At 39.2% G+C, this 26,143-nt stretch overlaps 1 protein-coding gene across 1 annotated transcript in view; it reads right to left on the reverse strand.

Moving 5' to 3' along the window:
• Positions 1-3,002: 3,002 nt before the first annotated feature.
• TMX4 (thioredoxin related transmembrane protein 4) overlaps positions 3,003-26,143 on the reverse strand; it is a 48,400-nt gene continuing 25,259 nt past the window's right edge. The window contains exons 5-8 of the mRNA XM_060031221.1: positions 25,962-26,007; positions 19,196-19,297; positions 14,514-14,577; positions 3,003-12,666 (exon numbers count right to left, since the gene is read on the reverse strand). Of these exons, the coding sequence (XP_059887204.1) occupies positions 12,302-12,666; positions 14,514-14,577; positions 19,196-19,297; positions 25,962-26,007 (577 nt within the window). The 3' untranslated portion in view covers positions 3,003-12,301. The remainder of the gene's footprint in view (positions 12,667-14,513; positions 14,578-19,195; positions 19,298-25,961; positions 26,008-26,143) is intronic.

Consider the following 26,143-nt stretch of genomic DNA (forward strand, 5'->3'; position numbering starts at 1 on the left):
ATTCTGACTGGTGTGAGATGATATTTCATTGTAGTTTTGAATTGCATTTCTCTAGTGATTAATGATGTTGAGCATTCTTTCATGTGTTTGTTAGCAATCTGTATATCTTCTTTGGAGAAATGTCTATTTAGGTCTTCTGCCATTTTTGGATTGGGGTGTTTGTTTTTTTGATATTGAGCTGCATGAGTTGCTTGTATGTTTTGGAGATTAATCCTTTGTCAGTTGCTTCAGTTGCAAATATTTTCTCCCATTCTGAGGGTTGTCTTTGCATCTTGTTTATGGTTTCCTTTGCTGTGCAAAAGCTTTTAAGTTTCATTAGGTCCCATTGTTTTTATTTTTGTTTTTATTTCCATTTGTCTAGGAGGTGGGTCAAAAATGATCTTGCTGGGCTTCCCTGGTGGCACAGTGGTTGAGAGTCTGCCTGCCGATGCAGGGGACACGGGTTTGTGCCCCGGTTAGGGAAGATCCCACATGCCGCGGAGCGGCTGGGCCTGTGAGCCATGGCCGCTGGGCCTGCGCGTCTGGAGCCTGTGCTCCTCAACGGGAGAGGCCACAACAGTGAGAGGCCCGCATAACGCAAAAAAAAAAAAAAAAAAAAAAAAAAGATCTTGCTGTGATCATTGCACACTTTGTTGGGAACTTATGGTGGAGCCATGGAAGGAAGGAAAGACAGAGGGAAAATTCTTCTTATGCCGGAGCAGAAGGTGTGAGATTTTCTTTTTCTACACCCTCAAGGCTAATTTACTTCCAGGCAAACAGAAAACACTGACTGGAATTAATATCACTAACTTGGGAACTCACTGTAACATCTTTCACTCAGATGTGAAATTTGCTATACGTAAATGTCGGGGAAGGAAGAACTATTGTTTTATTTCTAGTTTTAGGCTGAATGCTCAAGGTGTCAAAGAGAGAGAAAAAAGATGGGAGCGGGGAGGAAGGTGATGGGCAAAAATATGGTCCAGAGATGCAACAAATTATATCAGCTGTAATTTATCATTATTTCCTTGTAATGTGACAGGGATAGTATATTAACCTATGAGTATTTGATGATTTCCCCCAGAAGGCAATAGCATAGGTGTCTCTCATTTATTCCTTTGTCCTTCTTCTACCCCCTAGACTTTATTACACAAATTCAGAGCAATCAGTGGAGCAGGGGAACAAAGGAAAATAAAAGATTAAAAGATTTTTAGAAGAAAAGGGTGAGGTTTATTTATGAAATCAGGAAAAAATGAGACATGGAAGGAGGAGGGAAAATCAAGAGCTTATGCAAAAAGAGTCCAGGGGAACATTTGTGGGGAAAAGAATGGAACGTGAGAAAGAGGTTGAGGTTGAAGGGTAGCCCATGCACCCTCGTATGAGATGGTAGAAGAATAAAAGAAATGAGTTGGAGCTTTTGAGCACTGTTAGTCTGGATAATGAATTGGACACTCCTTAGTACTTTTCCAGAGATAAAATTAAGTATTCATGTTCCTGGGTTTAGCTGTGTTGGCTGGAAATACTGAACCATGTAGACTCACTAAATTTAGATGGGTTACACTTTGGGAGTGAATCTCCAAGTCTTTGGATTTGTGATGTGACATCCAACTGTGCTTTGAATTAAATTATCACCTGAGTCAAAAGTGCATTTTGGTATGAAGGCCAGACTTTTGGAACAATGAAATAAAGTGGGAACTGAGGAGTGTGGTCTTAAAATAATTCTAGAAAGCCAGAGCAACGTGGTTGAGGCTTTGCTGAAATGGAAACTGTAATTGGGAGAGGAAGAAGGAAAAGTAGTTCCAGTTTGGATATCAGATTTATGAAGCAAATATAATGAATGAAATTGAGATTGTCTTTAAAAGGAAAACTTCTCTTGTGAAATTGCAAACTGGACATTTGTTTTAAGGCAGCTTCAATGGCCACTTAAATTCTTAAGGAATTGTATTCCCTTCTCAACAGAGAAAGAAGGCCTATGTCAATCCTGCTTGGAGCACACAAAATATGCTGCCTTGCTCCACTGGTGGTGAACACATTTATTCCAGGGCAATCTGGCTGCTGCCATGGAAGTCGACTTCAAGCAGACTTTGGAACCACCGAAACAAAATAATAGCTCCCAGAAACTTGAGAAATCTGTGGGAAATACCATGCCAAGGAAGGGCCAAATAAAAAAACTTGAGTTGTGATTTGACCATTCCACCAAAATGATACAAAGATGCACAGACACAGAAATAACGAGATGCTAGCATCTAACATCCTCCACCAGGGGTGATTTATGAAGTCAAAGCTAGAAAAGCTGCCATTAATGTTATGCATGGTTTTGAGAGGATGTGCCCATGAGAAGTAAGTGGCAGAAAGAATTCCCAAGGTGGACCATCTGCCAGGGGTGATGGAATGAGGCTTGGCAAACTGACTTGTTGGTGCAATTAGGTGAGGGGGGTCACGATTTGCTGGATGTTAATCTTGAAGCAAGAGCCTCATGAATTCTCACTATTGGTGAAGTAGACCTAGGCTGAGGAGGATAAAGAATGGATATTAATGGCCTTCAGGATCATCACCTAATGGGGTTCATGTCAGAGACCTTGAGCACATCTAGGGAACTGGAAATTACAGCAGGGATATTCCCTCTTATTGAAGTCTCCTCAGGGGGTCATAAATAGGACCCAAATCCCAGTCAGGGACCCCAAAAGACAGCTCTTCTTGCAGGTTGGGCACTAATTTGCTTCCAGTGCAGGTGGTTTTCCTATGATGAGTGGAGATTTGAAAAAAACCTGCAGGGGTGAGTCCATGCAGGGCTCACCCTCGGCCTGTGTGGTTGGACCTAGAAGGCTGGGCATGGCCACTGTCCCCATCTGCCTTGGAGAAGAGGGGGGTCTAGTGGTGGCCTCCGCCTCGAGGGGGCTTTTCAGATCAATCATCTTTCCTTATTTGAGGAGCAGAGACTGGAGCAGAGGGCTTGAGATTCTCTGGGGAGGCAGGGGTATTATTTACTAGATCTGATATATCTCTAGAAACTCCATTAGCGAATTTTCCCATTCTCTGCTTCCAAAGTTTCTGGAAAGGACAATAGTGAATTTTGGCAGAAGCTGCTGAGCCTGATAGTTTCTCCTGACAGAGACCCCTGACAGGGACTTTTATCTGCCTGGAATAAACTAGAGAATTTGGGGAGTAGCAGATGGAAAGTGTAATAGGCGCAGTTACTTTTGACATATGGGCATTCATGGCCTCTCCCCCATCTCCCCTCCCAATCAAAGAGAATTCTGGCAATGTCATTTTTGTATTTACTATTTTTCTGGAGCTCTGTGGCTTATTGTACAGTGAAGGAAACTTAGGAACTAAGATAGGGTATCTATATCAGAAAGGATCTGTGGAGAAAGGGTCTTTCTCCAGAAAGGGTAAAAATAGAGAGGTAGTAGGTGAGAGGAAAATGGAGGTGAAGAGAGAACAGTGAATGTTCACACTGGGGACACCAGAGAGAATTTTTCAGGAATAGATTAGAGAATAAAAGGAGGGAATAGTGCTGGCTCAGGGAAGGGGGTTGATCGCTTTGGGGACTAAAGGAGGCAGAAAAGGAAAGGAATATAAGAAAATCAATATTTACTTTTGATTGCTAGATTATGGTCCTTTGAATTCAATAATCCACAAAGACAGGGCTATATTAGCCCCAGGATTTATTTAAACCATGAAGTCCTACCTCATAGCAAAGTGAAAAATGTTAAGAGAATCCACCACTCAACTTAAGAACCCAGTTATTACCAATTTCTTCCTCCCAGCATCTGCATTTACTTCCAGGATCACCTTATCCTGCTTTCAGGAACTGGATAGACCAAGGTTGTGCCTACTTCTGGTTCATCCTCATTCCTAGCATGAGCCCTTTCAGAGATCTAATCCAAACCGGGGGGTTTCACAGGCCATCCCACCCTTAGCCAATCCTTGTCTCCTCAATGAGACAAAGTTCTCAAAAACATCACTCAGCCTTTCACTACACTCACCACCCCCACATCTAGAAATAGCAAGTGTCCTCAGTAGAAAAGCTGACCCTAACACCAGGATCACATTCCTGACCTTTCCATCTCCCCTGACCTGGTAATCCTTCATTATCTTATAAACTCTGATGCTCTTAAGCAAGATGTGTGTGTATGTAAAATTTATAATATATTACCATTTTAACATTTATATACATAAATATCAATATATATATATACATACATATACATGTATATATATAAAGTAGCTTTTCTAGCTGTCCTCATTAGGAGGGTGGGTTAGAATTGTCTAGAATGTCATTAATGGATGTGGAAGTCCCTTACTATGCCCACTGTAAAGATGAGGCACAGAGAAGTTAGATAACTTGCTCAAGTTCACACCACTGGCAAATGGTTCACCCCCAGGAAGACTTGCTCCAGTATCTGTTTTCTCAAGCATCTGCTCCCTGCAAGGGTGAAATGCATTACTTTTTGGTGACATAAGAACACATCTTGGAAAATCCTTAGGATATATTTCTAACATTCATTCCAATATTTCTACCACAGATTATTAGTAAAGTAGTTCAGGAATGTGTCATACTCAGAAGATAACATGGACCAGCCAAGAACTAGAAATACTCTGCATGTCTATTAACAGAAAAATAAACAATGTGTTGTATATTCACACAATGAAGTCTACACACCAATAAAAAGGATTGAACTGCTGATACATGCAGCATGGATGAATCTAAAACATTATTCTAAGGGGAAAAAATGCTCTCCTTTTGTGTTTTATATTCCTTTTATCCTTTTAATAATTTTTAAAAGTTTGAAGTTTTTATCTGATATTATTATCTCAAGGATTAGGGCAAATCTAATCCTGCTGTCTGATGAATAGTTTTCTTGTGTATTTTGTAATTTTGAATTGTGAATGCACCTTAAGTGGGCTTCATCTATGGGAATCTTTATGCCAGGTTGAAGGTGTTTTCAATAGTACTTAGTTTTGTGCTCACTTTTGCTAGTATACCCTCCTGACCCACTCTTTATGAGAAATTCTTGATTTGGGGCCTTTTGAGACTATGAAGCTTGTGTAAATTCAAACTTCAGTTTGTAAAGGTCAGGCCTGTGGTTATGATTTCCCAGGGAAGACTACTGTTTTCAACACACAGACCAGGCCAAGACAGATAAGCTTTCCCCACGTGCTAGTGAGCAGACTTTTCATTTCACTGAGGATGTGGCTGGGAATTTTATGCAGTTTTGATCCCAACTTCCCACCCAATGTCAAGACATTGTACCCTGTAACTATGTGGTCAAAAAAACCCACACCCTCTTGTTACCTAGGACAGCAGTTTCCACCACCACCATCACCCCCACCACCATCACTCCCACTGGGGCAGTCTCAGTACCAGGTCATGTTTATTTACTTCATGATTTTTGGCCCCTGTGAATTTTTCTTTCTTTTGTAGTTAGCTTTGCCTTTAAAAGATGTCAGTTGTATTTTAGCCAACATTTCTGGTTTTTGTGGTGGGGGAGTTTTCAAATTTTCTGTTCCCTCAATATCACTTATCAAATAAGTTTCAGAAATGCTAAACTCAACTCTTCCTTGGATATTCACATCATTAGCCTGCTAAAGGACAATTTAAATTTAACCTTTTAGGAACAATGTACACTAAAATCTCTCTTAACTTGGGCTTGCCCTTAAATCACTATTTTGTTTGCATATTATGAATGAGGCAGTTTCCCTCATGGGAGAACTCAGGAATAATCATGGGCTTAACTGTTTCTCGAGGCCACTACTTTAACCTGTCACTAGGATTATGTTGTACTCACAGGATGGAGGAGGTGAGGGGTTTGTCCTTCTGCTATAGCATGAGAGCAGGCATGCACTTTTAAAACAAATGCCAATACTATTTATATGTGTTTAAAAGCATAGAAGAAAAAAAATCACCCTATTTTATGCCAATTAATAGGGCAGTTTGCTCTGTTAGGAGGTAACACTTTTCCAGAGTCAGTAGAATAAAGGCTCTGAAGGAGGGTCAAAGGATTTGATACCACAGTATAACCATGTGGCTTTGCCCACAGCTGGCTCTCATCTATGGAGGAGTCAAGGGTATGCAAAGTCTTAGAATACTCTGTACAATATTGTTATTAGTTGGAATAGTTAAAAGTCAATGGTTAACCCAAAACCTGCTGGTTTCTAATGCTATTTATTAGATCGAGACTCATGCTCAGAACTTATTGCACAGAGAACTAACGATTGAGGGACAATCCTATAGAGTGACAGCTCTGTAATTTTGTAAACCTGGCAGGTTGTCCCTTTGAGTCTGGGTCTATCCTATGGATTCTACAGAGTAACTAGGTATAATTTTAGGAATTATATGCCCCACCAGGGACAACAGAACACAAAGAATGTTGATGGTATAAACTTTTCCAAAGTATAATTTTTAAGGTTAACATGATTAATCAGATGTCTATTAACTAGAAACCATTTAGGGAGATTTATAAATTACTGATTAGATATCAAAGACATTGAAATAGTAGAAAAAGCTCATACTAAGATTAGTAACTGTTCCTCTCTCATTCCCTAAAAGGAAAATGAGGGCTAGAACTCACTCTGAATGCTCAGCAAAGAACCTCCCACTGAAATAAATATTAGTCCTATTTTTCCATATGTGCATCTTAAAGGTTGCTTGCGTGCATCAGAGGGGTTCCAAATCCATCTCTGCCTCAAAAACCACTAATCCTGCCCTCCTGGTCACATGTACCATCCAAACCCTCAGCCTAGATCAGCTTCCTCTCTTATAAACTCACATAGCATCTCTTATCTCTTCTATTTGTCATTCTTTTTTTTTTAAGCTTACTCTTTCTTTAAAATTTTTATTGGAGTATAGTTGCTTTACAATGTTATTTTCGACTGTACAGCAAAGTGAATCAGTTGTATGTATACGTATATCCCCCGTCATTCTTATTGCACTTATTAATGTCCATCTTTCCAAACAAAACACGAACTCTATGAGAACGCACGACTCACAGTTTGAAAACTCTGGTATCTTGAAGACCAATTATAGGCAAGTGCAGAAGGCAGACAACCAGCACTGTGCTCATATGTATTCTTCCCTCCCTGCGACACGTGCATTCATACGACTAATCTTCTTGAGGCACTCAGGTTACAAAGGCAGGTAAGATAAAGTCACTGTGGCAGAGACGCTAGCTCTCAATCCCCCTTTTTCTTAAGGACACGGCAAGATTACACAGCCCAGTCCCCCTTTAGGTTAGGCGTGACCTCTCTCCCAGCGAACATAAGTGCCACGGCCCAGCTATAACACCTCCCAGGAACACTCCTCGTGCTCTCTCCACTTCCCAGTGACCGGGGGTGAAATGAACACAGTCACCTCAGAAGCCACAAGTTAGACAGCAGAGCCTCTCTTGACCTGGGTCCCAGAAAAACTTGCATGAAGCAGGGCCTCTGCTCTCTGGGATGCCTGAACTCAGTGAAACACTAATAAATTTCTCGTTCTGAAAGTTCCTGAGATTTTGGAGCCTGTTAACACAGCCTAGACTAGCCTAATCCAGTTCTCAGTCTCAAGAGGATCACATGTCCTGAGAAAGACGTGTCCTATTATTGTGGAACAGGTTCCAAATAGCCTCCGAGATTGAAGCAAAGCAGGGGATTGCATTTTGCACCTGAAGTGCTGTTGGCTTCAAAAGATGCAGGTTTTGCTCCCAAGATGTATGACCAAGTTCAAGTAGGCTGAGATACCACATAATGGATATTTTTCCATTCGCATTCTGAGCCAGTTTCTCAGAGGGGAAGGATTTGGTGGTATGGAAGTTTAACCGTTTTTTTTACTACACCCCCCCCCACCATCTTTCCAAAGTGAAAAATCCAATATCTATTATTTCAGTCCCTGAGGGTGTTTAATAAAAGCATCGCCTCATGTCCTTTGTGCTTTTCCACTGCTATACTGATAGGAAGGGTCAGGTGTAGGTCAGAATCTTCTGAATGCCCTAGGAGACCATGTCGACTTACAGCGTCTTGAAGGGTTAGCAACATCCCTTGCCATCCACTCCAGCCCTGGTCACCTCCAGACCTCAGGACAGAAGAGACCTGAGGGCAGTGAGTTTCTATAGGCAACACAACAACTGTGACAAGGAGGAAGCCTTGTTTCTCTGCACTCATTCTTGGTTTTGTGAACCTTCCAGAGCAGCTAAAGGCAAGGGTTCAGGTTTCATGAAGTCAAGGAAAAGAGGGAGAAAGAAAGAGGGAAAATGAACAGACAGGATGGAGAATGGACACACGAAAATTAGTTTTTAAGGAAGTAATATTTTTCACTGCCTAGGCAAATGACTTCTGTGAAATTCTTATATGAAAAGTAATACACTGTTTTGTTTTTACTTAGTTATCACTATCATTAGGTTTCGATGCAAGTGGAAATTTACAATAAAATGAAAACAAATAGCATCAAGGATGATATACAATTCTGTGATAATGTGATTTGTAATTCAGGCAATGCCCTGCTTGAGACTCATATCCTGATTTCCCACTCCAGTTGCTACAGAAGCAAAAAATACAGAGATGAAGAAAAAAATAATTATCACTAGGCTTAAAGATTAAGACCATTCCAAGAATATAAATAATGAATTTATAATGTATTACAATACAAATAAACAGTATTTTTAGTATAAAAGCTGCACTTGCACCAAGAAGCTATTTAGTAACAAATATGATTAAAATACATCAGAAACATGTTAAAGTTGTATGAGTCACATGTGTCACAGTTCACAAGAAACTTCACTGAAAATAAGCCATCTGAAGGCCACATGTCCTGGTCTGAAACTATCAAAGGCCTTTCAACCAAACCTCCTGGTTCAGGAAAGATGCTCAAAAAACTGCCCCATCTGGGTTCATCAGACTTGATGACTCCATGTTTGGTTTTCAAAACAAGCTATAAGGGATCAGAATGTAGGACTGAGGTAAACAGATACTAAACAAGAAGGAACTTTTCTATTAGCGCAAAAGATCTACATGAATACTTCCCAAGATATTATATTGAAAGAATGGGTCAACCACACATTTAGAATACTGGCAGAAATAACACTTTAACACTGAGATGAAGGACATATCGAGACTACTGAGACACATTAGCAAAAGCACCAATCTTCCCCTTCTTTCTCTCACTTCATGCCAATTTAAGGTTTTATGCTAAAAGCTCAGGTACATCCTATCATTTCTACCCTTTTTTGGACTCTTTAATGTTTCCTATTCTGTAAAACAGGCTCCACTCTTAAAGGACTTGGTAATAAAAAGTCACATGCCAAGTACTTGCCTTAAAAGACACTTTTATCATCTACCCAAATTACACATACCCAAATCCTGGAGAAACACCATAGCTATCAACAAGGATATGGGCCATAAGAGAGTCAAAATTTGGCTTTCTCCACCATCAACATCAACCTGACCAAAGCTTGTTTGCTTTTTGTCACATTAGTAATTCTGCATTTCTTTTTGTAGTCAGAGAGGCCTGTGGCTAACAGGGATTGTGTTCCCAAGATCAGGCTGGGGGTGCGTGCCCATGTGGTGCCAGGCCCTGTGAGCTGAATGAGCAGGCCTTGCCCCATTCATGCTTACATTTCAAAGGGAAAGAAGGAAGTGGGATTGCCTATATGTTGCTTCAGCATGAGATCTCTAAGCAAGCTGGGGTGGTCTGGCAAGAGATGAATAATAAAAGAAAGAAACTAAGGAAAATGTACCTAGAAGTTTCAGATTTTCCCTCTAATCAGTGAACAGGCACCCCATTCCCACTACTCACACATAAAGCACTGCACCCCCATTCCCAAATGAAGTTTTATTTGCCTAATTTTGATATACATAAAATACTATTCTGTAACTAAATAACTGATATTGTAATATAGGGAGGCATGACTTTTATTTTTTCAATCAAAATCATGTTTCCATGCACTTGACTTCTGTATTAAATATATTATCTAAAGGAAAAGTCTATCAATCCTATTGAAATGTTAATCTAATTTTAAATTATTTTGGGTTGACTTTTTTCGTTTAATTTTATATTCAGTAAGTATTGAAAATGAACCTAGAGGCTAGAAGTGGAAAGAAATTAAATTAGATGTATACATCTTTCATCAGAATATTAAAACAAAAACAAAACAGGAAAAATGGTCCCTGTAGCCAGATACTTCAACTTTTAATGGATCTGGTTCTCCAAACTGTTTTATTCCTCTTCCTCCAATTTTTTTAAGTATCGCTGAGAAAGAAAATACATGTCTCATTATATAATCAGATACTATTTGGAGCCCAACTGGGAATTGGCCTTACATTTATAAAAAGCCAAAGTAGACTTTACTTCTTCATTCCTTCTCCTTTAGTGAAATACTCCACTTAAAAAAAAAAAGATTTCAACATTGCGGGGGAGGAGGTATTGTACAGAAAAGCCAAACTATGAAACCCTTCTTTTTCCATACCCTTGAACTTGAACTCAATGATCTTTGAAAACTTTGTTTCAGCTGATTAGAAAAGAAAGAAAATCCAGTGACAGGAGGGCAGATCCAGCTCAGCTCTGATCCAGAAAGGCTTCCTGGTATCAGGGAGATGCAGCTGCCTCCCTCAGAACCATGGTGCTTTGGGTGAGGAGGTATCAGAGCCCCAGATGGTGGGAGGGGCAAGAAATGAGCACAAGTCAAGGTTTTCCCAGTCTGTCAGTTCTGTGATAGCCTCAAACTTGAGGTCGTGTTGCTGTCTGAAGAAAAAAATTATTGGCAACTCTTAATGAATGTCACCGCACTGGGGGATGAGACTGTCAGGTCAATGAGTTGGGAAGATGAAAAACAACCAACTCTAAAAACTGGATTCCGTCAGAATAAAAACTCCCTTTGTATGAGGCTTGCAACAGATTCCTTCAGCCACACCAGGGTAGAGTTTCAGAACCTCCCCTTCCTCCAGTGAGCCCGAGTTCAAAGTTAGTACAACGTAAGGGTTATTGAAACAGCCAGATAGGCATATGCTGCGTTTTTCTTTTTAAAGATGACAGAAGCTTTTTGAATTTCATAAACCTGTACTACTTATTATTCTGTCTGGACCCAAAGGGGTGTAGGATCAACTTTAGACATCTTTCATAAGCTTGGAATCTAATATTATGAATTTATTCTAAGACGCAAATCAGGTAGATGGATGGATTTTTTAAAAGACATTGGGCCCCCTGGGTACTTTTAGCAGATTGAGTATTGAGAGATTTACAGGGATAAAATTCTTTACAAGATTAAGGAAGAAGGAAACGAAACCAAATCTTTCATTTCCAGATATACACTTTCATTAATTCTTTCACCAAAAGCACATCACTGAAGGAAAACCAGAAATGGTTTTTCAGTTATTATTAAAGTGGTTCAAGAGCCAGGGAACCCCTTGAGATAGAAACAAAACAACACAGTATTCAAGTTTTCTTCATAAGACTACCTTGTACTGGCAAGACTTAGGAGACTTCTGGCTTCAAAAAGAATATTGCTAAAGGAACTTTTTGAAAAAAAAAAATGACATTTTGGCTAAAAACAACAAGAAAAATCTCTCTTGTAAAACCCCTACTTCCTTTTGAATCTCCAAAGGTTACAACATTTGAGATGCTTGGCAGTCATGGCTTCATGGGCTGTGCTTCTTGATTATCTAAACCCTTAAGGTGGAATAAACGCAGCTGATGTCAAGTAGACTGCTGTCTGAGTCCTCTCACTGAGGACAGATTGTGAAGAGTGTGAGGGGCCTGCAGGCCCATGGTGGGAAAGTTGGAAATGCTAAAGGTAAGAAATAAAACATAAGAAAGGAGATTTAGAGAGTTAGGAAGATTTCCAAGCTCTTTTCTACAATAATATCCAAGGCCCTCTCAAGTTCTATCTCTAAAAAGTACACTTGTACTATGGTACCCGACGTTTCTTACAGTTTGACAAAAATAAATATTCAATACAAGAAGAGGAAGCAAGTTATCAGCTACACCCTGAGGACGTTCATTCGCCCTGCTTTCATGTTAGGGGCCTGCAGCCCTGTCTACTGCCCATGAACAGTGCTCACGATGGCTGGGGATTGCTTCCTCTGGTCAAAACTCTGGGGCCCCAAGGAAATGAATTTGTTCTCATCACAGGTCCCAAACAGACCCTAACAGCATGTTTGTTTTTCTGTACCCTGTCATGCCTGAAAGATTCTCCTTAACATATATGAGAATAATGCCATGAGACTACATGGGCTAGAGATCATTTTTTAAGAGAAGCTTGCTCATTCAAGAAAAAATAAGGATTTGGTTTAAACTGCAGACCAGAAGGAAGCAGACATATTCTTTTGGTCTGTACCCTTGGAAACACTGTCATCAGGCTGACGGTCCCTTGTCGGCATGCTGACTTCTGCGCTGTCTCACTGTGTCTTCCGCTGCCTCTGTGCCAGCTGGACAGGGCTGCTCTGGGGCATTCTCTTCAGTCCCAGCAGGTCCTTCATCCTCCTGGGCCTCCCTCAGGGGCCCCTGGTCCCGGGCATCACTCCTCTTCTCATCCATGCCAGCAGCCGGACTGTCCTCCTCGTCCTCCTCTGCTTCTTCCTCATAACCAAGGTCTTCTTTCTCTTCTTCATCATCTACAAGGCTGTCCTTGTTTTCTTCTTCATTTGAATCATCCTTTCCTTCCTCTGCATCCTGCAACTGTTCAGTTGTATGAGCCTCCCCTGACCTAAGATTCTGCTCTGTGGAGGGAAGAGAGGGGAACATTCTCTGAATAAACAATGGGCATTCACAAATACTGTATGTTTTCACTAGTATGTGGAATCTAAAAAAATAAAACAAATGAATATAACTAAACAGAAACAGACTCATACAGAGAACAAACCAGTGGTTACCAACAGGGAGGGGCAAGATAGGGGAAGGGGGTAAGAGGTACAAGCTACTAGGTACAAAATCAATAAGACACAGGATGTAATGTACAGCATAGGGATATAAGCAATTTTTTTTTTTTTCTTTTCCAGTACGCGGGCCTCTCACGGTTGTGGCCTCTCCCGTTGCGGAGCACAGGCTCCGGACGCGCAGGCTCAGCGGCCATGGCTCGCGGGCCCAGCCGCTCCGCAGCATGTGGGATCTTCCCGGACCGGGGCACGAACCCGTGTCTCCTGCATCGGCAGGCAGACTCTCAACCACTGCACCACCAGGGAAGCCCCAGCAATATTTTATAATAACTTAAAATGGAGTATAATCTATAAAAATATCAAATCTCTCTGTTGTACACCTGAAACTAATATAACATTGCACATCAACTATACTTCAATTAAAGAAAGGTCATTCAGCAATTGAGTACATTTAGCTGTGAAATGGAACAATGGGGCATATGACAGTCTTCTCCATCTTGGAACTATGTTATCACACAGGACAGATCTCTGGATGGCATCCTGGCCCCACCCATGGCCTCTCGACCTCTCTCTGGAGACTTCACTAACCATGTTGAATTTGGCACAGCCCAGGGGCATGGAGGGCAAAGGTTTCTTTGTGCTCTGTATTTTATACCGTGTAGAATGTTCAGTGACCCACTCACTGGTCATGGTGATTGGTTCAGAACTGTGACTTAAGCCAAGTCAATCAGAGTAAGTTTTTGGCCAGAGTCAGGAGCAAAAGCTTTCTCTCTTTCTACAGGGACTGCTAAGCTGATAAAATGTGAGTTGGGGCTGTTGAAAGCTACTGAATCAGCTTCATGAAGTAGAAACTATCATCCCTTGGGCTGTGCATGAAGCCAGAACATCCCTGGATTTTTCAGTTTTGTGAACTAATAAATTTTTCTTTTTTCCCCTAAGTTGTTTTAAAATGGGATTCTGTTACTTTTAAGAATTCAAAGGAACATATTTTATAATTATATATGGAAGTTTCAAAGCCTTAAAAACGTCAAGAACTAAAAAGAAATATAAGCTTATTTAGTTGAACTCCCACATAAAATTCAACAATTATGAAATCTCATAAGAGTCTTCATGGGGACTTCCCTGGCAGTCCAGTAGTTAAGACTCTGCGCTTCCGCTCCAGGGGACATGGGTTCAATCTCTAGTCGTGGAACTAAGAACCCACATGCCTCACTGCACAGCCAGCCAAAAAATAAAAAAGAGTCTTCATGCAAACAATAGGAATAAAAGCATGGAAATTCAGGGGTATTTGGTCCCAGGAACAGTGTGAAATAGTGAAAGGATTTGGGGAGATGGCTTTTAAAGGACTCAGGACAGTTACTGGCACACAGTAGACACTCAGTAAGTGTCAGTTCCCCTCCCTCCCTGCTCATTCCAGTTTCAATGAAGGAAAAGATGTCAACTGATTAATGAAGGGCAAACAATTCAAGGGAAAAAGCAATTGCCAAAATGAAATGTTCCTTAATTTAAGAGAGGAGAAAAAAAGAATTTTTGCTCAAATCTATCTAGAGAACATATTTCAAAGGAATTTGGTAATGGTGATGGTTTGGTCACCTAGCAAATCAAGGGAAAAATCCACTATCTATATGAGCATGAAAGGGCACACCACAGAATTCCAAAAATACTCTATTTCATGAATCTGTCATACTTACCAGAACCTTCAGATAAATGCCTTGGAAGTGGCAGATAGAAACATTCTGATATGACCACCAAGACCTGGAGGGAAAAAAGTGATTTCACAGTGAGTGGATAGGACATTTGTTACCAAACAACCTCAAAGTTAGGTCCTGCTTCTATAACCAGACATTCATAGACAAATATCAATACACAGCAATTGGTCAAAAGTCCTCAAAAAAAGACAAGGGTATAATTAAGAATTTTCTATTTTTCAAATGTGATATAACATAGGAAAACACTATTAACTGTAGAACAGGGGTCACAAAGTCAAATGTATACACACAGACCACTAAAAATAGATGAATCAAGCAAGTGTAAGAAAACAAGACACTATCAGCCAAGTCTAAAGTGATCTTTAAAAAAGAAAACATATTCTGACAAATAAAAGTAGTCTGTACATGGGTTGTCTCTCACCAGTGGGTAACCCTGATTGTGTGGAAGAATACTTCAGGGTGTAGAATTCTTAAGAGTCCTATAAGAAATTACTACAGGGACAAACTGTGAGAAAACACTTCAGTGATGTGAACTAAATCCTATTTTAAACAGTGATTGACTGGCTTCACACCTCTGACCTTGAAAGCAGCATTGAGTCACTTGCTACTTACTATAAACATGCTGTTTCCCTTGATAAACCACAAGCGCCTAAGAGGCAGGTTCATTCTAGTCCATGTTCCAGGCCTGGATGGTGTGGGCCGTGGTGATGAAACTGACAGGATGACGTGTGAATCGGGGCCAAGTCAGCGGGAGCCCCTCGCTCTCTACGCCCTCCCCATGTCCTCCCCTACACAGTGCACAACACAGAGAAGTCAGCACAGGAGGAAGCTGCCCACTGAGAAGGGCTTCACAGTTCCTCTTTTACCTAGCTAACTCCTGGAGTTCACCTACACTTTGAACAACTGCCCAGTCTTTAAAATAGGAATAGTACTTCATAAATATGTTTTTAAGGGGCTCTAAAATGTAAAAAACCCAAAGTCATTGCCCTTTTGATTCAATTTTATAAACATCAAATGAGAACCTCACTTTATTACCATCTGTATATTCATTTATTACTTACTTAATATTTGCCTCATTAGGTTCAAGATATCATGTTAACTTCTGAGGGGAAGGGTTCAAAAAGAGAAAAAAATGGCAGTCTAATTAAGAAGCAATATGGAACAGGGGTCTCATAAAAAATGAAGAAAGCTCTTTGATAGATACTTAAGAGATACAGAGATTACAACCAGTTATGGGGGTGGGGAAGACTCTAGAATGACCACTTGAAAGGTGGCATTTAGGGTCCTGGGCATGGTCAGGAGCGGAAGGGCAGCAGCAGCTATCTGGCTCTTGTAAGCGACACCAAACTGGACCACAGGGGCTCTTGGATCCAGAGAAAGGCCTAAATGCCAGGCTGAGGAGACCCATGTGCTGGGCAGTGTTCCTCCTTGGGAAGGAACAAGCTCCAAGCCATCAAATTGATTTGAACAGCAAAGAGGAAAACATCTCCATCTGAAAAGACTGAGGTTGAAAACCTATTTCTAATATGACAGTCACTTGCTTATAGTAGCTATTCACTGGACATAATGTTCTTTGTGACTTTTTTTTTTTTTTCCTTTTGGCTTTCTTAATACCAACTGGAGGGGAAATTTTTGGTCCTGACACATTGCAAGGGAAAGAAGAAACACCTGCCAGTGACAAATAACTGGCATTTACAACAAAGCCTGGGAGGGAGTAAGTCCCACCTGCGAGATACCTGGGCCATCTAGAGCGCTAGGTAAGGGGGCCTAGCACAGACTTATGGGACACCAGCCTCAACCTTGTCAGCTGTGTGACCCTGGGCAAGTCACTTAACTGTTCTCTCACTTGCACTTTCTCTTGAAAGGACAGGCTTGGGACTAGTCTATCACTAAGGGCTGTTTTATATCTCTAAGAGTATATAATTCCATTATACTGTCTTCCTTCCCAGAAATTGGGAGGAAAACCCTCTCATTCTATCAGTTCAGGATCTATTTTCCAGTCTCAAGAACCACTCCCTTGGGATGAGTCACTTTCTGAGCCACTAAGAATGGTACTGTTTAAAAACAGGGTCTATATAGGATTGGTGTCCTCATCTTCATCTTCCCTTCCATGGTTAGATTTTCAGGTTTCAGCTTAGCAGACAGCCAGGCATCTAAAAGAGGAGAGTAGACGGATTTGCCATCTTTCACAGGAAAGATGAAACTTTCTTCCACTAGGAACTGGTCAGCAGCATGTAGAAAAATAGTCCACCCAAGCTGCAAAATCCAGACAGTGTCCATACCTACCAACCAAAATGGAGACCAGATAACAGAGGCAAAAGATTGCTACCTGTGTTTTCCATTGCTTTTCTGCCTGTCTACAGATTTGCTATCTTCCACCCTTCAAAGCAGAGTTGCTGATGTCAGAAAATGATGCGGCCTGAGTGATTTGATACACAGACTATGCACTTAAGGATCTTTCCCATATTGGTTTAAAATGCAAAATATATACTTGATTTCTAAAACTGAGCTCTTTGTTTACATGTGAAAAATAACATTTAGTAAAATATTTCAACCACTAGGCTCAATCAAGACAGCAAGCAAAAATCAAACTAGCAGCCTTGTTTTGACTTCCCATCTTTTAAAATTAAGGAAAAATAGGAAATGTAATAGTCAGCCTTATGGGAAACAATGACTTGATCCGGAAATCACTTCTTATGGAAAACATCCTGCCCTTTCTGGCCACTGCATAAGTTAAACTCCATAAAGACTCATAGAGGGAAGGAGACCCTCCAAGGTCACCAAGACCAAGTTTCACATAACTGCACACTGGGCCTTGCTTTCAGCCCCCAGTTAATGGCAAAGGTGACACAGAGCAATGAACTGATCACCTGCAGACCTCATTGAAGGCAAAAATTCTAGCTGTTGTGTTTCTTTTAACATGTTACAGTTGTAGAAAAGGCATTTTGAGCAGAGACATGTGTTTGCTATTTTATGGAAATGTATTAACAGAAAATGTATGAGTCTATTACTGTTTTGAAATTATTATTTCCTTAAATAACATTCTCTTCCCAACTTCTTATGAAGGAACAGTAATCTCTATCACTTAGTCACTTGAATAGTCTAGAATCAACTCTCTTCTTTCTTCACGTCAAGCCTCTAATAACCTTCCTACACTGATTATTTGACTCTAAGTTTCCAAATAACTTAGGGCTTAGGCAGGCTTGACTTCTTGGACTTACGGTCAACCTCAAAAGTAAAATTCTAAAACTCTTTATGTGAGAAGAGTTTTCAGTGATCTTCCAATAGGCCCACACTCAAACTACATACCCCATAATTCCATCTCAGAATCACCCAGGATCTCATACTGTTCCCCCTACAGAAGCCTCACACTCATGCAGCTCCAGAGTAGACGGTAGATGGGAGAAGCACATTTATATCCAAAGTCAAAGTTATATCCAAAGTCAAATCATTTTAGGCCAGAGCATTAGGGAAATGTTAGTTAGCAGTAAGACTAATGCAGCAGAATGGAACATACCTAGGACCTAATGAATGACATATCTAAGTTCTATCCCCACCCATGAAGTTAACATCAGCAATCAAATGACAAATATAAACCATAATAAGAAGTAAGCATGTTCATGGCAAAATAAAATCGAGCTTCCTTGGCTTCTTGGAATATGACTTTGTAGTACCAAGTTGTGACTTGCTATAAAGGCGACTGCTAACATTTTAAGCTTATTTTTTAAAAGACCTTGCAAAAGAGCTGAAATACATTACAAAATGTAAGGATAGACTTTAAGACAATCTTACCTAAAGGGCTGTCCTTTTCATACAAATTTTTAGTGATCATCAATTATTCCTATCATACAGTGTTTAAGGGCTATGTGATTAGTATATAGTATAGTAACTTTTACGAACTTCTTAGACTTTAAAGCCCAAACTGATCAAGTGTAGGTAAAGAGAAAGATTTCAAAAATATATGCAACCAAGAGTAAAACACGCCCAAACATTTATAGTTGCCTATATAGTTAAGTAAATAAATGTATTATTCCAACACTTACCTAACTCTAGGGAGAAAATACACACATACCTAATGGATAGTAATTTTCATATCCAAAGAAGACATAGTGATGTGGTTTGCATCTTATTTTTTCACATAATAATGATTGTGTTTTTTATCCACATTATCTTACACACTCCACCTGGGGAAAACTGCAGTGTATGTATAAGCAGCTGGTGAGTTTAGAGGTTCAATTTGAGTATACGAACAGGAAAGATCATCTTGTTCACCCAAGGAACAAATTCACAGCTTTGGTCTTATCATCACAATGTTCTAATCAAGTAGGCAATTTGTGAATTCACAGCTGACTCAGTTGTCTTGGAAACTGACTATGAATTCGAGTAAGTCTCTATTTCTTTCTTCATTACTGCCTATATTTTGGGTAGCACACGACTTCAGAATATTTAAGAGAGAGGATTAGGCAATAATAATTTAATGAATTTTCCAGTATTTCTCAAATTTCCACTGAAAGCAGTATCAAACAAGCAAATATTATTTAACTGCTTAGATTACACGCAAAATGATGTTTGTTTATGAGCTTTTTCTTTCTTGGCTGCTTTCCAGTTTTGCATGAAACCAACTGGCTTTAAAGACAAGAAAAAAGATTGGCATTATCTCTTACCAGACCCATGAAAAGGCCAAAAATCAAGGTGGCTATGATGAAAAAGACGTAAGAACACCAAGCAGGAACTCCAAGGGTCACTGTGAAATAGTTGTGAAGATGCTGTAATCAGAAGAAAAAAGTAAAAAAAATATATTTATAATGAGGACTAAGAATGTCTGAATCTCCCTCTTTATCTATAACTCAAGTCTGCAAATTGTTTCTACTTATATGAGCCCCCACAAAGGTCGTCCAGCAGTTTATGCATCTATATGATTCTTCAAGAACAAGTCAAATTTTACAACATTGAGAATCTGAGAGTAATAATCAAGGTCATATGTAGTAAAAGTTATACTTCCTTAAAGTTCATGATCAAATAGAACTCTGGTAGAATTGGTTATCTAGTCCCTTCTTCCATCCTGAGATTTTTTTTGTCACTCTGTCCTAATAATTTATAACCTTAATTTTTACTCATAATATGGCATCCATAAAAAATTAAACTTCTTGGGCCTTTACCAATTTTTAAGTAGAACTAAATTACTACTTACGGAACATCAACCATTTAAAATGTCTCTGTGCTTCCTTTTCTAATCAGACTCTTATTATTGCTCTACCCTCACTCATCCTTAACAACTTTCCTAATCACCATAAAACCTGAATGTAATAATAGAAGAAATTTTCCAGTTAATTCATTATGAACAAATAAGATTTCATCGGTCTTCAAATAGAGTGCACATCCCTTCTTGTTTACTGTCCCCTGGGACTCTATTTGATGCCAAACACTAAAAAATAAGTGAGGAGATACAATCTTAGCTACAAATTATTTACATGCTAAATCATACAGGAATTACAGATATGAGCCTGCCAGTCTGGAGTCAAAGCACATTTATATATGGACTTGCAAGAGCCATGCTGCCTCATGATGGCTTTGTGATAATCTATTTTAGGCTCTTACAGCTTTAAAAACATTCACTAAAAAACTAATAGTTTTATGATTTTGTTATGTCTATAGATAATTTTATCTATAAAATTACTGGGCACAGGATGAAATGGCTCCAAGCTAAATGCCACCAGCAAGCAGATATAATGACTGAATGACTTGCCTAGAACTGATAAGGTTGATGAAAATGAGGCCAAGATTCTATTTTAATATTTCTCAAAACCTAAGTTACTCGACTATCTCCCATTGGTTTCTCAGTTTATAACTGTCAATACAATTAAATAATATATTTTATTCTGGCTTAATTCAGAATAATAAACAAAAAAGCTTGTTAACTGATCTAGAATAATCTGAGATCTCTTCTCTCCAATTTTTTACTCAGCAGTAGAGATATATCTAAAGACTCATCAAGTTTTTAAATACACATAATCAGTGTTCAATAAATATTTATTGAATAAGAAAAAGATACTAGCAAATCCTTAAACTATTCATAAGAAATGCAAACAACTCTTGATTTGAAAAACTGTCATCTGTCCTCTGCTGATGGCACTGGTCGTCACTCTGTCTTCAGCCAGGGCAATTATTTATTAAGAATAATCTAGGGCTTCCCTGGTGGCGCAGTGGTTGAGAGTCCACCTGACGACACAGGGGACAAGGGTTCGTGCCCCGGTCCGGGAAGATCCTACATGCCGCGGAGCGGCTAGGCCCGTGAGCCATGGCCACTGAGCCTGCACGTCCGGAGCCTGTGCTCCGCAACGGGAGAGGCCACAACAGTGAGAGGCCTGCGTACTGAAAAAAAAAAAAAAAAAAAAAAAGAATAATCTAGTATTCTGTAGCCCAAGTAGGCAAAAGAGGTATTTGGGATACAAAAGGTTGTTTCATTCAAATTCCATTCAATGGAAGTTTTAAGATGCATTGCACAGTTCTCTACTTTAGGAAATTTTGTATATTGAACATAGTTTATTTATGCTTTTCTTGATTATTCAATGTCATCATCAAGATTAAACTGTGAAATGTGCCAAAGAATTAGAAGACATGGAAAGCCAGTATTCCTTTGTGCTGACCCATGGATGTATGAATTCTGGAACTTGCTTTATAAGTAATATCTGCCCATATAGTTGGAATGAATAACAGCATCCAGTTATAAGTCCTTCTGGACAGTGTCTTGTGCCCTTTTGCAAAATAAATGATTTAAGAAACCCTCAAGAAATTTTCTAAGTTATTTTCTAGGATTCAATAAATTGTGTGCCTTTGAATCACTGCATTCTGAGACAGTCTTAGTGCTTTCAAAAACATCTCTTATTATAATAGGTTCCACTTCAATTTTCTTGTATCAACTCACTCTTTAAAGGATTTATTTGAGCTTCTTAGAGAAACTCTGCCATCTTGTGGTCTTTTTAGGTGATTATTACTAAAGCCTCATTAATCAAGTTGTGCTCTCACAACTGTAGCCACCTGTTTACTTTGTCTGAGTCCACGATGGTTTCAGAGTACCTTTAAGAGTATTAGGGTTCCTGGTACTAGGCACTTGAAGTTTTGCTGTATATATGTTTCCAAATAATAACTGATTAAAACTGATCTGGTTCAATTTTAGATTTCTGTGTTTCCTTTCGTTGCCAGGTAAAGTAACAGTTTTCACTTGTGGAAAATACTGACCTAGTTCAATATTATATATGCTCATTACAAGGAAGCATCCTGTTGTTTACTTATGCACGAAAATGTCGCCTGCTGGGCCCAATACCTTATACTTTTGCAATAGGTGACTGAATTAGAGTTAAGTTTTGGCTACATACATTTTGGCTACATACATTTGAACGAGAGAACTAAATGCAGAATAAATGAGAAGAATATTCCAACCAGTGGTCAGATGGATTTAAGGAATGGAGCCAGGCCAAGGTGTCCAGGGGTCAGAGGTGGAGCCTCCCCTCCCCAGGGAGGCCAGCAAGCCCTCTGGGATCTGAACTACTGCAGGTCAGGTTAAATCCCGCCCAAGGGCACCACTCATCCAGCCCAGCGTCGCAGAGTCTCATTCAGAGCTGGGCTGGCCCCAAGGGACAGAGAGCCTTTTGAATTTAAATCCCATCTGCATCCCAGGATATACCCTGAGGAGTTTGGGAATGATCCTTAAACCCCTTTCAGACACAGATTAGAATCCTCAAAATATCCTCCCTGTGTGGGAGTAGCTCAGAAAGCCTTCTCCAGTGATCACCAAGGGCTCACTTCCCCTTCTATGTTCTACCCTCTCAACACCTCCAACAAGACACAAATCTGCAGCCTCTTGTAGGCTCGAGGGGAGGTGACTTGTGGATGGGCACCATCTCACTGTAATATGGTTCCAGATATTTTTACAAACAACAAAAAATCCAAAAACAGTAAGAGAAGAGACACCACCATCTAAAACAGAGGGGGATGTTTTAGAGTTTTAAAAGTCACTCTGGTTATTCTCCAGTCTAAACATTCATGGCCTTTAATTCTCATCATGAGATAACTGATAAATCATTAAATCTTCTCCATCACACAGCGTGTCCAATAAGTTACCTTATTGTAACTAAAATTTGCCATATGCCTGCATATTTTCATAACAACAGTAACACTGAGGAGAGGTATTAACTTACATCCTGTATTAGCTCAGTAAGCAGCACAAATTCAACAAATAAAGTAATGCTTAAATACATTCAAATGCTAAACCTAGTTAACAAAAGTACACATTGTACAACTGTCATAAAACCCTATTTCAATCCTATCAACCGTGGTTAAAAAATAAGTGAAAAAAGATAAAGTATTCCTTGTTGACTAATCAGTGGAAAAAGTAAAATAATGATGACAACGATGAATAATGAATAAAAGTAACAAAAAAACAGTTCTCAAGTACATGATAGGCACCAGGTTCTATGCTAAGCACAGAACAACTGTCTATGGCAGGGAAAACAAATGGGTTGGGAAACATACAGCGGGTGGACTAGCAACCCATCCATGGGACACTGCTGCTGAGAAAAGACTGACTCCTATCTGTCTATGCATCCACAAAAATCTCAGTATGGTAAGAGACTGTGGATTGGCATCAACAATCTTGCCTCACTGGCATTAGCCCCTCTGCGTCTTTCTTTCTTCCCTGTTTTTACCTTCTTCCTCAGAGTCTTTACACTCTTTTAGTTCCAGTGCTGTGTTTCTTCTGTTCACTGTTAATACAGTTGCACTACAGTTTTATATTATCTAGACTTGAGTTAAAAACAGATTATGTTCCCCACAATTACATACTCAACATTGATGTGAGGATCTTGGGCACAGGAGAAGAACCAGCTAAATAAGCTAACTGAGCAGCCAGGTGGTCAGCTAAGAGAACGGGCTTAAGTATCAGCAGTTCTGTAAGGACAAGGCAAACTATAGCTAGAGGTTGCAGTGGGAATCAGAGACTGATGCATAGCCAAGGACTGGGTCACACCAGGCCAGAGATCATACCCTCTGAATAAGAGGACAAGGGCTGAATTCTGAAAACACAAGTGGTGAGAGCCCTTCCCCGAGATTTGATGAAAGGCTGGGGACTTGTTTCTAAGAATAAAAGAAATTACAAAAGTTTGTCAAGAGGCTTGAGGAAACCAGATGCTGATACAGAGAGTAATACCAGATTTCTGTTATAGATATTTAAGGTAATGTGTACACATATGAGGAGACTAAAATAACCTACAAACCTACCATCTATATTCTTTTAGTCATGTACATCCCCACCCCGCCCCCCACCACACATACACACACAATCTACAATCAGGGCAAATGTATTAGTGACCCCAATAAATATAAATGGACTAACTTTATCAGTGAAAAGAATTACTTCTTGCTATATGCTTTTAAAAAGATTTACTTAAAACATAACAACAAAAAGGTTGAAAGTAGAAAAAAATATCCCAGGTATACACTAACCAGAGAGAAAAAATATGGTATTAATATTAGACAAAATGACCTAATAGAATGTAAAATGCAATTGCTGTTTGTCAAATTCTACAGTTTATCTTATAAAATTGTATTTTTTGTTCTTTTAAAAAGTATCTGGAAAGTCTGAACATATGTATATATAAAATATATAAATATCATATATACTTTACTTCTCAGTCCTAATAAGAACATCTTAATTGGTTATTCAGAGATGGATCATATTCTATTCTCCAAATGGCCTTTTCTCTTAAGTCCAATGCATCCACACAGAATCCATCCATGCTGCCCAAGGCTGTGCACTGTGCCTACAAAGATAAAACATCAACTCCTGGCCTTGATGTGCTCCAAATGCCACACATCGTAATCATTTGCATGACATGATGAAAAACTGCAACTCCTTGTTTATCAGTCAAGCTATAAGAGGTCTGAGCAATCATTTATTTTCCCTGGTACTATCTTTGAAAATAAAACTACTCTTTAACAATGTGTGAAGGTCACAATCAGCTTCCATCTAAGCTCTTCTTAACCCTCAGAACAAATTCATCTCTTGACCTGCAGTTATAATAGATTCTGTGCTAAGATCTTGATGATGATTCCTCACACTTATTAATTAATCCTCTTGGATTAGACATTATATAGCTATAAGGTTTTCAGATAGCTATCAGAATATATGACTCCATCAACCTTTATTGTCAAAATACTGCAATAGGCTGAATCCCTTACTCTCAGTTCCTGGTTTGTAATTCATAATTCTCAACCTTTGAATAAACTTCTTGCCAATATTACGAAAATATCAGAAGAAAACCATATGAAACTCAAACTATCTGAAAAGGGAAAAACGTTAGTTATTGTTTAATATGATAAACAAATGTCAAAAAAAACAGTTAACAAATCTTAACCAAAAAAAGACTGAATCTAAGTTACCAATTTGCTTTCTGTTTTAAAAATTAAACAAAAAAAACCCTAAAGTAGGTATCTCACAAGGCAGGAAATATAACACAACTGAGAAACTAGGACACAAAAATTTGTTCTTAAATTTCCCTAAACATACAGTAAATGCATGAAAAACAGAGAGTCTTCATGAGCTCCCTGAATATTAAGTTCCAAATATGATGCATGACCTATAATCATAGCTTAGAAAAGACAAATATAGGGAGGGACTCACTTCTAAAGATCTTTTGAAATACTTTAAGGATATATATTTAATTTCACAGCAATTTTGTCAAATCTGGTAGGATTTATTAGTTCACCCTACATGTAAAGAGGAGCAAAAGCTTATGTGATACATTCAAGATTATGTAACAGTTCAACATTTTAACCTAAATAAGTTCTAAGCCACTGAAAGGACTCAGTGAAATGATACAATCACACATATCAGGGGCTCTCTTCCTTAAAGGGCCACATCATAAATATTTTAGGCTTGTGGGCCATATGATCTCCATCACAACTACTCATCTCTACCACTGTAGTGTGAAAGCAGTCACAGAATACAAGTAATAAGTGCATGTGACTGTGTTCCAACAAAACTTTATTTACCAAAAAGGGTGGCCCGGCCCACACACAAGTTGGCTGATCCCTGACAAATATTTGATCTGTAGGGAGATTACAACAATGGGAAAATAAGATGAAGAGAAACCACATAAGCCCTTTCAGCTTTGTTAAAAGGATTCATTACCGATCTAAGAAAATATGACTTTGACACAGTAGTTACAGGTCTCTGTCCAATTTATGTCCTTAGAAGGACACAAAGACACACTTCCACTGTGACCCCATGTAAGAGTAGTTCTGTGACTTAAAAAGAAAACGGAAATTATAAAACCATTTATAAGTGTTTATTTTCCAATTATTTAGACGCTACCGTTTCACTCTTAAAAAAAACCCTCTGCCAATATAATAATAAAGGGCATATTTACTCACCCATATCTTGCCAGAGATGCTAAAAAGACCAGCCATTCCAGACATCCTAAAAAAATAAAGAGAAGGAGAACCACTGGTGATGTATGGTATTAAAAAACAAACAAACAAACACAAGATTCAAGTCACAAGGACTACTCCTCCACTTCTTGCAATACATTGTCCTCTCTCCAGGATTCATTTCC

The sequence above is a fragment of the Delphinus delphis genome, chromosome 15 (assembly GCF_949987515.2).
Source record: "Delphinus delphis chromosome 15, mDelDel1.2, whole genome shotgun sequence".
NCBI lineage: Eukaryota > Metazoa > Chordata > Mammalia > Artiodactyla > Delphinidae > Delphinus > Delphinus delphis.